The sequence below is a fragment of the Ovis aries genome, chromosome 6 (assembly GCF_016772045.2).
Source record: "Ovis aries strain OAR_USU_Benz2616 breed Rambouillet chromosome 6, ARS-UI_Ramb_v3.0, whole genome shotgun sequence".
NCBI classification, from domain to species: Eukaryota; Metazoa; Chordata; class Mammalia; order Artiodactyla; family Bovidae; genus Ovis; species Ovis aries.
Genome location: NC_056059.1, coordinates 77,861,478 through 77,878,997, shown reverse-complemented (window position 1 = coordinate 77,878,997; position 17,520 = coordinate 77,861,478). Strand labels below are relative to the sequence as shown.

The 17,520-nt window shown below is 33.3% G+C and overlaps 1 protein-coding gene across 24 annotated transcripts in view; it reads right to left on the bottom strand.

Moving 5' to 3' along the window:
- Positions 1-17,520, bottom strand: part of ADGRL3 (adhesion G protein-coupled receptor L3) — a 941,652-nt gene that overhangs the window by 478,146 nt on the left and 445,986 nt on the right. For all 24 annotated transcript variants that reach the window (XM_060417626.1, XM_060417634.1, XM_060417623.1 and 21 more), the window contains one exon: positions 10,084-10,297. In XM_060417626.1, coding sequence (XP_060273609.1) covers positions 10,084-10,297 — 214 coding nt within the window. The remainder of the gene's footprint in view (positions 1-10,083; positions 10,298-17,520) is intronic.

Here is a 17,520-nt window from a genome sequence, read left to right as displayed (position 1 = left end):
TGTATAAATAGATAAGCAATAAAGATTTCCTGTATGACACAGGGAACAATATTCAATATCATATGATAACCTATAGTAGAAAAATCATCAGAAATATATATTTATATATATATCTGTATAACTGAATCACTTTGCTATATAGTTGAAACTAAACTAATTGTTTAAATCAACTACACATAAATTTACAAAGATAAAAAGGTACTCTTAGTGTCTTAGAAGAAGACAAATGAGCACAGCAAAAAAAAAATCATAGGCTTTGTCCCCAAAGACAGCAGGTATGTTTGCACAATCATACAGTAAGTAATTTCAGATAAATTTCTTAACTCTGTACAACTCAGCCTTCTCATCAGTAAAATGAATAATGAAAGACAGTAAATATACTCTGAGAGCCACTCCCACAATATCCTTAGCAACTTTTAAAATCACTGTAATAAGAGAAACTGAGGTATTTATTTGGAATATCTGCTACATATCACTATAACTTATTTTCCTTCAGAGTCCAGTTACATTGCATTAATCAGTAACAAAATTTATGCTCATAATTGTTAGTTGTTTTCCATTTCAATTGAAATTATACTCAAGATAATAGCTTCAGTGTTTTTATCCTATGTTCTCTAATTTTCAGAAAATTCTTATCCTTCTTCCCTTGTTAGTATCTTCTAAACATTTTACATAAGATGTCAAGTTCTACATAGTGACCACAGGGTGTAAAATTTCTAAAAAATCTAGAAGTGGGGAAACAATTATGATGATCTTTCACTATGAATGAAAAAAAGTGATTCTTATATTTTATAAATCAAATGTGAAACAGAACAAATCCTAGGTAAATCTATCATTCTCACTCTATCTCTATTTTGAGGTAGCTATTAGATTTATTTTGTTTAGCATATTTCCCAGTGCATTTGCTGATGGCTTCAAGGCACTGGAATTAGCATGAATTAAAACAGTTAAAAAGAAGTCAGAAACTATAAAGAGTGCCAGGGAACAGTTGCCCAAACATTCTTCAATTTTGTCTTTACAAGGCTGACTCTTTTTAAAATAGAAAACTGATATCAACAATACACAAAAATGAAAAATATTTTCCACTATACATACTTATATAAATTTAGTTTCTCTAAAATATTTGTGTTTAGGATAATATCGTAACAGGGCTATCTCGTCATTCCCACAAAATCATACTGCTAACCTGTGTAGTAATTTTATTCAAAAAAAATAGCTATTCTAACTTTCTATTGTTTTAATCACTTTATTTGTAATTTTAGCAGGTTTTATAATTTTATGAAAGTTATGAGTATCTGAACAGAAAATTACATTAGTAAGTTTTAGACATGAGTCTAATTCTCATTTGATTTTATATTAGCAGGGGGTAATGTATAACACAGAGATATTAATCCCTTCAAAAATAATTCACTTATAGAAAATGTCTACATTATTTTCAAACAAATAGAATGAATATTATGCAATGTAAGAATAATTAGAACATAAATCACTAATTTCACCCAATCATTAGAAATGAAAAAAAAAAATCTTTGGAAAATCATCAATTTTTCTAGGTTTTGGACTCATGACCTTCTTAACTCTTAAAATAATTAAGATTCCCAAACTATCAGTTTATATGAGTTACATCTATCAATATTTACCATATTAGAAATTAAATAACCGAGAAATTTTTTAAAGTACATTGTTGCTAGTGCCTTGATCCCTGCTAATGTTACCTACCACTGCTTTTGCACCATCAGTGCCTGCACTAAATACAACAAAAATGGCAAATATTATGTCAGAATTTTTATGAAAATAGTTTTGATCTTATGGAATGTCAAGAAAGAACCCAAGGATTACAAGTTTCCATGAACAGTGTTAGAGAATGGCTGCACAAGGGGTTAACACTCCCCAAGGCCTATAAGAGACAGCCAACACAACCCCCTTTAACTTTTCCCCTAATCTTTCCTGAAACACTTGAATAATTTACTAATTTTTAAATTTCAAATTTCACATATATAATATATAATTTCATTCAAAATCAGATGACCAGTGAGGAGGAATAGGAAGCATTTTAGCAGAGTATTATCAAATAGGTATTCTCAGAATCAAAATGGGACAAAATGTAAGAGAAGAGATAAATGCCTTTCAGATATAAACTTTTCAGTTTTTCCATATTCTCTACATTTGGGCTTTGGGAATGGGACTTTTCTTCCTTCCTTCATTTCCTTCACTCTTCTTTATTTTCTTTGTGTTTCCTTAATAAGCATACATACGAACATTACTGTCCATACTACAGCAAAAGGTTATATATTACCATTTATATCCTTATAGTCTTTTGTTCTTTTTATTGCATTAAAATATGTATTCAATGAAAAAATTCCTGAAAATGTGGAATTGTTTTTGATCTGTTATAATTTTCAAGAGAAATACAGGACATAATGCAATGAATCTGTCAAGGGAGCAAAGGAGAATACTCAAACTGAAAAATTCATGTCTATAATATGCAGAATATATTCAGCTATGTACACACAAAAACTGTCACTGGCATTTCCTCCTTTACTGCTATTAAAAGAGTTCTTAACGTCACTAGGATTGACTGCAACAAAAACAAAGCCCTTTTTGTACACTGTAAAATCCCCTGCAGTGGTACTGATATAAACTGAAACAGAACTTTTTCAGAAAAGTGAGAAACGATTTTCTTTCTCCCACCCCTTGGTTTTTTTTTTGTTTGGTCGTTTTTTGCATGTTCCTGATGTGACTATGACATGTGGAAATGTAATATTGCTAAAATGGTGCTGGCAGGTTAAAAGTAAAACCTAAATCACTTATTTAAATAGAAAAAAATTACTACTTTATACATTTAACATCTCTTCTTGATAGAAAACTCTAAAGAGGGTACTTTTTAAATGTCTAGATTCATGATATTTGATTCCAAGATAATTCAAAAGGTAATAAACATATTTACGTCCATGCCTCCAGAAATAACTGCTAAAATTTCTTTGATAATATCCCCATTGAAACACCCACTAAATCTAACTGGACTTCAAATATTCAGGTTTTAGCTATAAAAAAGAATGCATTAAGGATAGATACAAAGACAAGATACAGTAGAAACAATACAGGGTAGAGAAGGAGATGGAGATTAACAAGAGCCTGAATAATCTTACTGTGGTGATGTAAACATCCTAAAACTGATTTATAGAAATGATTGCACCTCTTGATAACATACCAGAAAAAAAGTTACCATGAATGCAAAAGGAGTGAATTACACAGTATATAAAAATGCTTCAATAACGTTGTATTTTTAAATGAACACACTGAGTGAGAGAAGATAGGCACCAAAAATCATATACTGTATGAATCAATTTATTTGAATTTAAATTGAATAAAACTAATTTAAGGTAATAGACAACACAATAGCAGCAATTCTTGGTTGGGGGGAATATGGCTGGTACAGAGCACAAGGTGGGATATCTGAGATATACTTAATATTCTGTCTTCACTTGGTTGCTGTTAGATGAGCTTGGTTTATAAAAATTCACTAAGATGTACACTTATGAGATTAAGAAGAGGTGGCAAGAATACACAGAAGTACTATACAAAAAAGGTCTTAATGACCCAGATAACCACAATGGTGTGGTCACTTGCCTAGAGGCAGACATCCTGGAGGGTAAAACAAGTGGGTCTTAGGAAGCATTACTACGAACAAAACTAGTGAAGGTCATGGAATTCTAGCTGAGCTATTTCAAATCCTAAAAGATGATGTGCTTAAAGTGTTGCACTCAATATTGCAGCAAATTTGGAAAAGTCAGCAGTGTTCCCAGGACTGGAAAAGGTCAGTTTTCATTCCAATCCCAAAGAAAGCAATGCCAAAGAATGTTCAAACTACTGTAGAATGGCACTCATTTCACATGCTAGCAAGGTAGCACTCAAAATCTTCAAGATAGGCTTCCACAGTATGTGAACCTGGGGATTTCCAGATGTTCAAGCTGGATTTAGAAAAGGCAGAGGAACCAGAGATCAAATTGCCAACATCCACTGTATCACAGAAAAGGCAATAAAATTTTTTAAAAAAATCCACTTCTGCCTCATTGACTATCTTAATACCTCTGACTGGGTGGATAACAATGAATTGGAAAATTCTTAAAAAGATGGGAATACCAATCAGCTTACCTGCCTCCTGAGAAAACTGTATGCAGGTCAAGAAGCAACAGTTAGAACCAGACATGGAATAATGAACTGGCTCCAAATCGGAAAGGAGTACATTAATGTTGTATACTGTTACCCTGCTTATTTAACTTATATGTAGAGTACATCATGTGAAATGTCGGGTTGGATGAATCACAATCTAGGATCAAGACTGTTAGGAGAAATATTAAAAACCTCATATATGCAGATGATATCAACATAATGCCAGAAACTAATGAGGAACTAAAGAGCCTCTTGATGAAGGTGAAAGAGAAGAGTGAAAAAGCTGGCTTAAGCTCAACATTAAAAAAAACTAAGACAGTGGCATCCGGTCCCATCACTGCAAGGCAAATAGATGGAGCAAAATTGGAAATAATGGCAGATTTCATTTTCTTGGGCTTCAAAATCACTGCAGACAGTGACTGCAGCCATGAAATTAAAAGATGCTTGCTCCTTGGAAGAAAAGCTATGACCAACCTAGACAGCATATTAAAAACAGAGACATCACTTTGGTGACAAAGATATGTCTAGTCAAAACCATGTTTTTTCTAGCAGTCATGTACAGATGTGAGAACTGGACCATATAGAAGGCTATGTGCCGAAAAATTGATGCTTTCAAATTTTGTTGCTGGAAAAGATTCTCAAGACTCTCTTGGAGCAAGGAGATCAAACCAGAGAATACTAAGGAAATCAACCCTGAATATTCACTGGAAGGGCTGATGCTGAAGCTGAAACTCCAATACTTTCAACACCTGATGCAAAGTGCCGACTCATTGGAAAAGACTCTGATGCTAGGAAAGATTGAGGGCATGAGGAAAAGGGGGCAGTAGAGGGTGAGATTGATGGATGGCATCACCAATGGATATGAGTTTAAGGAAACTCCGGGAGATAGCGAAGGACAGGGAAGCCTTGTGTGCTGCAGTCCACGAGGTCACAAAGAGTCCAACATGACTTAGCAACTGAACAACAGCAGTGTGCAATTAGCAGTATGTATGTTATACTGCAATAAATTACAGCATTTCATCACATATTGAAATTGAAAGTTGCTCAGTCCTGTAGACTCTTTGCGACCCCATGGATTATACAATCCATGGAATTCTCCAGGCCAGAATACTGAAGTGGGTAGCCTTTCCCTTCTCCAGGGGATCTTCCCAACCCAGGGTCAAACCCAGGTCTCCCACACTGCAGGTGGATTCTTTACCAGCTGAGTCCAAGAAGTCCAAGAATACTGGAGTGGGTAGCCTATCCCTTCTCCAGTGGGTCTTCCTGACCCAGGAATTGAACTGGGATCTCCTGCATTGCAGGTGTACTCTTTACCAACTAAGCTATGAGGGAATCCCTCATATACATATTCATATACATCCTGTGAAAGTTGCTCTGTCGTATCTGACTCTTTGCGACCCCATGGACTAGTCCATGGAATTCTCCAGGCCAGAATACTGCAGTGGGTAGCCATTCCCTTCTCCAGGGGATCTTCCCAAGCTAGGGATTGAACCCAATTCTCCTGAACCCAGGTCCCCCCCAGTGCAGTAGGATTCTTTACTAGCTGAGCCACCAGGGAAGCCCATTCATATACATATGTTTATTCAAATTTCCTTTTCAACTTTAACATTTGGTCAGTTGTATGTAACGTAAGGCTATTATATCAGATACTTAAAATACTTGTCAAAAGTTAGCTGAGGATGTCATAAACTATGAGTTTCAAACTTCCCACATTTACATGGAATTTGTGTTTAGTTTATAAGATGGACACTAGTAGTTTTATTAATAAGGGAATAGCATCCAAGCTAGTTTATTGGCAAATCGTCAAGGCTTCCTTAGAGCATAAGTGTTGAATCCACAGGAATGGTTGGTGGTGAGATGCTGGCCTCAGGCACATTGGGAAGAGGAACTAGAGAGATTAAGTTGTGCACATCAGACATCAATAATCATATGAAGTCCTGACAGAAAAGGATGAGTGGATGGTTATTGAATAGAAGCTGCTCCCCATGTTCTTTTTCAGTATTCATCCACTTCTATATCTAACATCGCTTTGGTCTCTTCTGGTTCCACTAATGTTGCAATCCTTCAAAGACCAGTCTAGCACTTCCATTTCAGCTGCTGCTGCTGCTGCTAAGTCGCTTCAGTCGTGTCCGACTCTCTGCGACCCCATAGATGGCAGCCCACCAGGCTCCCCCGTCCCTGGGATTCTCCAGGCAAGAACACTGGAGTGGGTTGCCATTTCCTTCTCCAATGCATGAAAGTGAAAGGTGAAAGTGAAGTCGCTCAGTCGTGTCCAACCCTCAGTGACCCCATGGACTGCAGCCTTCCAGGCTCCTCTGTCCATGGGATTTTCCAGGCAGGAGTACTGGAGTGGGGTGCCATTGCCTTCTCTGCCACTTCAGCTGAATGCTCCCTAATACCATGTAGGTAAAAGAGAACTTCTTGTTTGAACTCTTCGATTAATGTAAATGAGATAAGAATAAATTACTGAACAAACGATATAGCAATTTAGTTTTTATTGAACAAAAATATATAGTTTTATGAATTAGAATCATGACTGATGTATTTATCCACCAAACTCCAGAGTAACTCTCACAATGAACTTCATATCATGAACTTTTAGATACTGGTAGAATTAAAAAATACAAGTATTTCCATTAATAGCTGGTGATAACAGCTGCATTCAAAATGTAAAAGTCCTGCAGTTATTAGTCGCCAGTCATGTTCATGTAGATTCTAAAGTTATATATATTATATTTTAAACTCAACTGTATAAACATAAAATGAAAATACACAAAAGTGAATCAGATAATAAATTTAAGAAAGCTTTTATTTGGCATGACAAAATTGGACAGCGTATGTATTTCTTCATTAATACATATATTTGATTTAAGATATATGTATTTGACTTGACTTGAAATATATACATATATATGATTACTACATTCAAAATTTACTTCTAGGTAAAATCAAGGGCAAGTCTGCACACTAGAAGCCTACTATTTACTTGACAAGGAAATGATCTAAAATATGGTAATACGCATCTATTATTCAGATGCAAAACAAATGGATGTAGATGATAATAGGTGAGGGGCAGCATGAGAAGTTATGAGAAGGGAAAGGAAATGTGTTCTGACATTTTAGCAAGTCTTCTAGCAATATAATGAAAAAAAAAAAAGCACAAAATACTCAGAGAAATTGGGGGAAGAATGGTATGAAAACACACTTGGATTTGAGAACAGCAGGCTTAATCTGAAAGGCAGTAAGGAAACTGAACTCTCCAGAGCAGATTCTATAGTTCTACTGGGGGAAAAAAATGTAGAAATCATGTGTCATACCCTTTTTGATTCAAGTCCCCAATTTTTCACACCAAATGTACACATTAGCATACAATTTATTTATGCATTCATTGAATGTGTATTCAAACAACCACAGAAATAACATGTCATGCCTGTCCTTGTCTGTGACATCTGTCTAATTTATGAGGTTGAAGTCATGAAGGCTTTTTAAACAAGGTTTTGCAAAGATACATATATAATTTTTTGACTTCAGTAATATTTCACCCATTAGAGACATGCTTAAAAATTGTAGACTCTGATAAAATGTCCTTCTAGAAGTTTAAATAAAATAAAACACAATAATTAATCTAAAATACCTTTTAAAAAATGTTTTCTATTATGGTTTTAATTCAAACATATTATTTAAACTATCAACATCATAATTAATATGCTTAGTAATTATGAGCATTATTTAACATGCTAGCATTGGCATGACAGTGAGAGTTCATTATGAAGCAGCTTAAGTAGACGTGATCATCCCATATCTTGGGAGCTTACAAAATGGAACCAGATATCTTCTCTCCATTTATTTTGGACAGGTGTAAATGTAGTACATTTAATAGTTCAAATACAAGCAAGAATCTTGCCTCCATGGAGAATTAACCACAGCTATTACAGTTAACTGACAATTCTTATTTGAGAGCCCCCCTGCAGGGATTCTGTAAATGATTTACTTAGGGTGCTTAAAGCAATCTTCCTCTGCAGATTTGTCACTTTACAGATGCATCTCATCTAATTCAGTAGCTCCAGAAGATCCATTGTAACGATATTTTTTGTAATAATTATAAGATTAAGGGCTTATTTTGGGAGCCATTAATAATATCAATGAAAGGATTAAGACAATTTTTTGTGAAAAATCATACAGAGATCAAAGAGCTAGAGAAATTAATGCTTCTCTACATTTTAAATGAAAATGTAATCACCAAAAGCAGAAATTACTCCTCAACCCACTCCCAAAAAGGATTCTGAAAAATCCTATGTTTGGTTTTCTAACCAAAACAAATAAAATAACAATTTAGTCATGGTGCCAATTCCATACTACTTGTGGAAAAACTGTTCTTGAAAGATGATATTAACACCTATATGCAACAAAATGATTAGCTTTCTAATCACCAAACTTGTATCAAATGGAATTCCTAATTTTAAAATCTTATTTCCCATTAACACTCACCTTACCATAAGCCAGCATTTTAGAAACAGACAAATAAGAGCCCTCAGATTTGCCCAGAGACCACTAACTATCCTTCCATTGTACCCCAGATGCTCTTATCATCAAAATCCTGGCATGTTATAAATTCTCTGAATAATTTACACAACAGTAATTTATAAAAATATAGACTTATATATCTGAATTTTAAGTATCAAGAAGATTAAAAATAAGGAAATCTTTCATAAGTACAGGAAAGATAATCCTGAAAATCACTGTTTTTGCAGTTTTAATTCAATTTATTTTTACATATGGTATGACTTCTTCCATATTTTAAGAAATCCTTAAACAAAATAAAGAAATGCCTGAATAGAAATTCTAATTAAAAACAAATTCACTAAATCATTTATTAAGTTTTTAATTACTTTGTGAGTAAGCAGTCAGACAGTATAAAGGCTTGTCAAAGATGAATCACTTTGTTACTGATTTCCGATAAATCATAATAGTGAGCAAATATATGAATGATATTTAGTATTTAACTAATTTATTAAGAAATATTTAACCACCTGTTGTGAAGAGCCAACTCACTGGAAAATGCTCTGATGCTGGGAGAGATTGAGGGCAGGAGGAGAAGGGGGCAACAGAGAATGAGATGGCTGGATGGCATCATCAACTCAATGGACATGAGTTTGGGCATACTCAGGAAGACAGTGAAGGACAGGGAAGCCTACAGTCCATGGAGTCGCAAAGAATTAGATACGACTGAATAACTGAATAACAACGTTAAGAACTTCTAACATAAACTTTCTAAACTATAAATTTGAATTAACCAGTCTCTTTAGAATTGAAGATTTTCTTTTACTTATCCAATGATATTGTATGATACTTTAATTTATATTTATTTTAATATTGTAATACTTCAGATAGTTTAAATGTATTAAATAAATTAATTCATATACTAGATATCTAAGGAAAACTTTTAAAATTGCTGTCCAAGGTCAAATAATCATTAATAAACAGTCTTTACTATATGTTTTTTAATAAAATTGCCCATGAATCTAAATTTTGTTTGCTTTTCCCACACTGATGGAAAAGTATTGTTAGCAATAACATATTTTTTCTGTAATTTCTGGAGAAAATTACATAATTCTGTTTTTGAAAACTGAAAAATTAAGTTGATTTCTCAACTAACGAATCTAGCTCTAGAGAATGCAGAAGAGAACATATGAAAAAATAAATAATCTAATACATTTTAATATTTTCCAATGCCATTTGCAATTTCTGGCACTAGCATTTTAGTGATATGGGGAACAGTTTGATATTGAAAAAGCACTGTAAAGTATTCTAAAGTACAGGATTTTATGTTCTTACCTATGCTTAATATGCCACACAGATGCATGTTGACTGTCTATACTAAATGCAGAAAGAATATTAGAAATATCATACCTTTGAGACATAATCTTATAGGCATCAGGCAGATAGCATCGTATATTCTCCATCTGAGCAGGGTCAGAGTCACAAATTTTGTCATCAGTCCTCCCATAGTTGGCACTTTCAATCATGATGACATCTGTTCCTGGACAGCGGAGCTCAATGGGGTAACTCTCACAGGAGAGCTCTCTGCGAACCACAGCCATTGGAATGGGGGCACGGCTGAAAGCTACCAAAAGGAGGAAGAAAAATAAAACATCTTTGTTACATACAAAAGAAAAATATGTGTTTTTGGTCTACTAATACAAAAGAATAAAGCAATTTCAATTCACAAATTTAACTAAAAATGGAGCATTTCACTTCAGTAACTTGACAGGATTTTTAAAAATCTAATTATACAAGTGAACTTACTTGCAAAACAGAGACTCACAGACTTAGAAAATGACTGCCAGTAGAAGGCACAGTTAAGGACTCTGGGAAGCAAATGTACACATTGCTATATTTAAAATGGATAACCAACAAGAACCTATTGTATAGCACATGGAACTCTGCTCAATGTTATATGTCAGCCTGGATGCGAACGGGATTTGGGATAAAAGGATACATGAATATGTATGGATTAGTCCCTTCACTGTTCATGTGAAACATGAACGTTAAGAACTTCATGTGATGTGTTGTTCCATCACAACATTGTTAATCAGCTATACTGCAATAAAAAAGTTTTTGATGTTAAAAAATAAAATTAAATTTAAAAAATCTAACTATAACAATTATTTCTTAAAAACCTAGTCTTACAGTTTGTTTGTTTGTTTTTCCCCTTATAAATGGAAACAAAGCACTCTGGATTTTCTAAAGCACTGGCTGGTAGATGAGTTAAAGACTACACAGAAATAGCAACCAATTTGTAAAACAAGAGTCTCAAATTAATCTCAGGAATACTGTATCTGTTTCATTTTTCGACGGAAACCATTATCCCTCTCCAAAAAAGTACTGTTCTTGAGCTTATATATACTTACTTAAAAAGGCAATCTATTTCAATTTTTAAATTATTTTATTGTTTTAAGAAATAATGAAAATAAATCAGTATACTTTTTCAGTTAATGATAGAAATAGTGAATGTTCTTTCAGAAGATAGAGATTTGTAAGGAGACAAATTACAATTCCTTCAGGTCCCTTGCTGCATCTATCTTTCAATGTCAGGAGGTAACTAGTTAACAATGTGGTGACCTTTCTATAAAAATTGCCTACAGAAAAAAAACTGTATTTTTCTTCCCTTCCCTTTTTTAATTTTACTTAAGTAACTTTCAGTCAGGTAGTATCACACTATACATATTGCTTGATACACTGATTTATTTTACTTATTAATTTAACAATATATGGTGGAAATCTTTTCATTTCAAGTTGAATCTCACATTTTTAACACCTGCATTGCATATACATATACACATAAAATGTTATTTAACTGGTCTTATGTTAAAAGGTACTTAGAATTGTCCAAGTGTTTTTGTATCATAATATTGTAAAGAAGTACAAACCTGTGTACTTGGCTATGATATTTTAGAAAAAATATAATTATCTAATATATTTTATGGCATAGGTCTATAAATAAAATTTATAGGGGGGGTAAATATATATGAAGTTTGCCAAATATCAACTAAATGTCCAAAAAGCTTAATATAAATGCACACTTCTATCAGCAGTACTTTCTTCTTTAAAAGTGCTGCTGCTACTGCTAAGTCATTTCAGTCTTTAAAACTACAGATTACCAATTGTTTTATATTTTGCCAGTGATAGACAAATAATGATATAACAATCATCCTTATTTTAATTTTCACTATTTTATTTATACAATGAAATATATTGTCATATGTTTATTAATCCTCTACGTATATTTCATTTGTGAACTACTTTCTCACATTTACAGTTTGTTATTGCAAAACTTTTTTGCATAGCAAGAAAATTGAAATTTTGTCCTTTGTGTTTTTCTCATTTGCTGTTTGGTTTCAGATATTTGCTGTGCATATATATTTCATTTTCATACAGCAAACCATCTATCTTTTCATTTCAGATATAACAGTTTCATAATCCAAGACTGTGAACATAATCAGTACATTATTGCAAGATAGTCAAATGTTTAATTGGAATAAGTCAAGTCTTCTTTTAAAAGCACATGACTGAAATTCCAAAATTAAGTGTTTACCAACCAATTACTAAGTTGATATTCACATAAGAGAATTAATTATAGAGATAAACACATGATACCATTACATTTTAATTGATGGTTGATTAACTCAGTGTGTACATACATAAAAATGTATTTAAAGAAATACATTCAACTTTTCTTATAGCTTTTACATTAAGTATGAAACCTGAAAAGCAAAGAAGAGAGGAGAGAAACAAGAAAGTGTAAAAAGAATTGTAATGGAGAAATGAGATTTTATTACTATAAACATTTTCACTTGAAACTTAGAGAAAATACTGATTTGTTTTATGAAACCATAACTCATTTCTAAATTGAGACTGACATTAGTTTTTATCTCAATACTACTTTGGAAAACCCATAAGCACCCCCAAAGACCCCATGTATAACTTCCAAGTAAGTAAGTCACTCAAGCCACACTGTACAGTTAATTCCATTCTTTACACTCAGCATCTTTCTTATTTCATCCTCGTCACCTTTAAACACAGAGAGACAGATACACACAAACAAACACACACACACAAATCTAGCACAGCCACAGCACTGATCAAAGAGAATGAACATAGAGATTGGAGGTAACATTATTTTTAAAGTTTGAATTTGAGTCAATATTTGACAGGGTAGTCTCACAACAGACACTGAATTTCTAAAAAGTGCATTTCTATGGTTTGTATTATAAAATATAAATATATATATAATTTAGAAATTAGATACCTATTTTTAAACCTGAAGTTCTTTTTAATACTGAGATTCTTTCAAGGAAAAAGACATTTTCATTAATGTATATAGTATTTTAATTAATAAAATCACTGAACAATAAAAATGCTCCAATTTTGGAATCTAGTTTCATAACTTTGATCAGTTAAAATAGAATAATAGAAAATTTTTTCTTGTTTATTTACAAAACGTTCTTGAAATCTGAATTTTTCAGAATGTTTTACAGTAAACTCTTGAGCATTTGCTACGAGATAATTTCTTTCTTAACTTTGGTATAACTATTTAAAAAATCACATCGAAACTGTTTCCAAACATTGAGTTGATCTTGCTATGTTTTGTTAACCTAACCAATTAAATCAAATTGTTTAAAACAAGTTAATTTAATAAAGAAAAGCAAATAAGCAAATCATACAGTCAAAGCATTTGTCTAAGTGGACAATTTGACTGATTAAACTCATCAGTCAATTTTACTAAAGCAAGCACACACACAGACATAGCTTTATCTGTCTTTAACTGTCAAAATATGATATAGAACCAGACACTAAAAAATGCAAAGAGAGCTAAAATGTGGAGGACCAGTTTCCCATGTATCTCTTTTAACCCTATGAGAATTATTCAAAAGTTACAGATATGAACATTTTTACAAGGCTTCACGGTTGATTTGTGGATGCTTTCTTCTATGTAACATACAATGCATTTGTATTAATAACTCAGTGATAAATTACATTCCTAAATGTGGATGCTTTATTTAAAGGAATGTATCACTGGAAACTATTTTATAACATTATCTGATTAGCTACTTAAATTACTTCTAATTATGTTGCTAAATGCTTTAATCAGCAAGCAATTCAAATGTAAAAATAAAATGCTTAAGTGAAAAGTTTTTATTTTCATCATTTTGTCTTGCTTTCCATTCACTTATCATGGTAACAATGGAGAGACTTTGGTTACTACAGAAAGATAGCATGACATGGAAAATGTCATAGTATTTTCATAGTATATTTACTGCATTTAGCCAGTGAAATCATCTACCATATTTTTAATCAGGATATATTGTACTGGGCATTGTGAAACGGCTATGGAAAATAATATGGGGCAAAGAAGACATATTCTTGAGCTCCATCCCACTTTCTTACCATGACTTACTCTGCAGTAATGAGTGTTATCTATTATGTATGTGATGGACAGACTTTGAGGGAATAAATTGGAAAAACTAAACATGAAACCTGGTAGACTTCTGATAGGATACTACAGTTTGGGACTACCCACTGACCATGGGACAAAATGAACTTCTCTGCTACCAATGGCCAGAACCTCAGAAAGTGCCCAAGTTCTATGTGAAAAACATCCTTAATTAATAGTGCTCCTAACCAGGGATTAAACAATAAGAAAATTAGACGCCTCCCCCCCCAAAATAAGATAAAATAAAATAAAATTAGATCCCAGTTTTTGCTCACTCGGTTCAGCACAAACCACTCTGATTCTTCATTTTCTGAGACTTTGGCCACTCTGCTATTGAAACTTCTTATTGCTTTCCTATCATAATGCTGGGTTGATGATATTTGACTCAAAATACTTTAAATTGTTGGTGAGTTTTGGGTAACTAAATATACCAATCTAAAGATTGCCTGGGCAGAACGGGGTCAGGGGTCGGGGGCACTGGGGAGGTGGTTGGTGAGGCTGGAAACTGGGTGCTAAAAGCTAATGACCACAGCAGAGTTAACTGCTTCCACCTGGACTCAAGAACAGGGATCAGAGCCTTGCTAGAATAACTTTAGAGCTTTATAGAGGGGAACACTCAAAGAAGGGGGTGGAACTTGAAACACAGGATTTCAGGACATAAGATAGCAACTAAGTAAAAGACTAAACAGATTAAGAGGAAAGCGATCAGTTAGTTGGTTGAGGGCATTAATCTAGTATAATTAATTAAGTCTTTAAACACATTGAATTTAACTGTCATGATAATACTCAGGAATGTTTAATTCTCATTTGGATTCATGAGTCTGGAATTCAAGAATAGAATATAGGCTAAAACCATGGTAATGACACAAAATAGCTTGAGGAGTACATATAGAGTAGAAGAGGATAAATGCAGAAATTGGAGTATCAGTGGCCACAGAAGACACATAGATGAGTGTATTGATTAGATGCTGGATATCTATAACATAGAGAAAAGCACTATTTATCTACTTAAAGATTTTGACTAACAGGACTAATATACCTGCCACTATAACTTGGCTTCAGGACAGATGAATCAAGTATGTGTGACTACATGCATGCTCAGTCACTTCAGTTGCAACGGACTCTTTGTGACCCCATGAACTATAGCCTACCCGTCTCCTTGTGCATGGAGTTTTCTAGAAAAGAAATATTGGAGCAGGTTGTCGTTTCCTTCTCCAGGGAATCTTCCCAACCCAGGGACTGAACCTGCGTCTTTGTGTCCCCTGCATTGGCAGGCAGATTCTCTCCTGTACCACCTGAGAAGCATATTATCCCATGTATTAAACAAAATTAAATTTACTAAGAAAAAATTAAGCATAGAGAGGAAAATGCGTATTAGAAGGATATTTGCAGTAATAAAGATAAAATGGTTGCTTTAAATGGGTAATGACAGATAATATATCTTTGTTTAGGGACAAAAAAAAAAATTACATGACTAATGATTGGTTGAACATGAAGGGTAAAAGTGAGGGTGGCAAGGATGACAGCCAGGTTTCTGGAAGAAGCAAGTTAGAGTACAGTGCCATGAACAAAATCTATTAGGAAGTTGAAAAGGTCATGATTTAGAAAAGAGATCTTTATAAATTTGAGAATCGTAAAGTAGTACTTAAAACCAAAGCAGTAAATAAAAACAACCCAGAAGAGGTAGAACAGATTTTACTAAAGAGGTCTATATGGCAGTTTTTAAATATGTTCATAATTCTTTGCTACTTCTCCAGTTTCATCGTCCTTACCCTGAATGTGTGCTTTACTTAGTTCGGTTCAGTTCAGTTCAGTCGCTCAGTTGTGTCCAGCTCTCTGTGACCCCATGAGGCACAGCACGCCAGGCCTCCCTGTCCATCACCAACTTCTGGAGTCCACCCAAACCCATGCCCACTGAGTCGGTGATGCCATCCAACCATCTTATCCTCTGTAGTAATACACTTCAAATGAACATAGCTTGATAGACACGAGAGTGTACACTTTCCAAGAAGAGTTCATTAACAAGACACTGCAGCTTTAACCTCTGTCTTGAACCACTCACTTTGTACAAAGGTAGTTACCAAATCTTGAAACCATTCAAGCAGCCCCAAGGAGATGTCCAGAAAAGGAACTGCACACTATGCTGACAGCTAGAATGAACTCGTAAGGCAGGTGAGTGAGGAATCTTGGAGGCTGACCTTTCAGCCACCAGAAAGAAGAACTATAAACCCATGAGAGACTGAACCAGAAACAGCAAATGCAAACTAAGCTACTTCCAGATACCTAACCTAAAGAAACCATAGAAAATAATAAATGTTTATTCTTTTAAGCCAGTAATTTTGGAGCTATTAATAAAAGAGTGTAGAATCAAGTCCGAAGGAATACTTAAAGAGTGGATATTGAAACTGTTGGACGATATTAAAGAATTACCAAATCAATAAAAGAAAAATACTATGAATGACCCACACAGTCTAATATTACCATCCCTTTGCTTAAACATAGTTCAGGCAATTAATTTTTTAAAATACAACTATATATATAATTGTATTTTATTATCCAATTTATCATACACATATTTTTATATTATTTATGATACATAAATAATCAATTTTTGGAACCAAATACAGATTACTAATAGGTGTTAATTTTCTTCCTCTGTATTCCAATGATAATAAAAGAGAAAAAAAAAGATGTTATTTTGGAAACTTTAAAATAAAAAATCTATATATATATAGATCTCTTTCCTTAAGAGAAAGAAGTAAATTAAACCATTTATAAGTCAAAGCTAATGATTTTAAAGGATTTTAATTATAAAGAATACTAACATATCTAGGAGTGGGCTACTTTCTACCATAAATTATCAGTAATGCCTTTTATTTCATTACTTAAATGCTGCCAAAGGCAAATATTTCCAATTCTAAGTTTCAACAGAGCCTATGACATAATGTTCTTAAATACATGTAGTTTCTCTGTGTTGTTTTACATGCCAACATATTTATCCAAATTTTTTAAAATGTGCTCTGAAGATCTAGTCTGAAATGTTTGGCTGCAAAAATAATATTGGAAACCCAGTGAAATATCAACCTATCGTCTACTTTATATAAAAGGACATCTACTACCAGCAAGCATCCAATACACTGAAATTCAACAAGTCTACTTCAATAAAGAATACATATCATTTAAATACTTTAGTATTTAATTAAGTGTAACAGTGACAATTAAAACTGACATCATAAAGAAATAACCAAAGCCAATTATGGTCTGAGGTTAAAACAAAAGCATGAAATTTACAATTCTGAAACTACTCCTGTAATTTCTAAAGTATTCTAAAGAGATTAATATCATGAAACAAT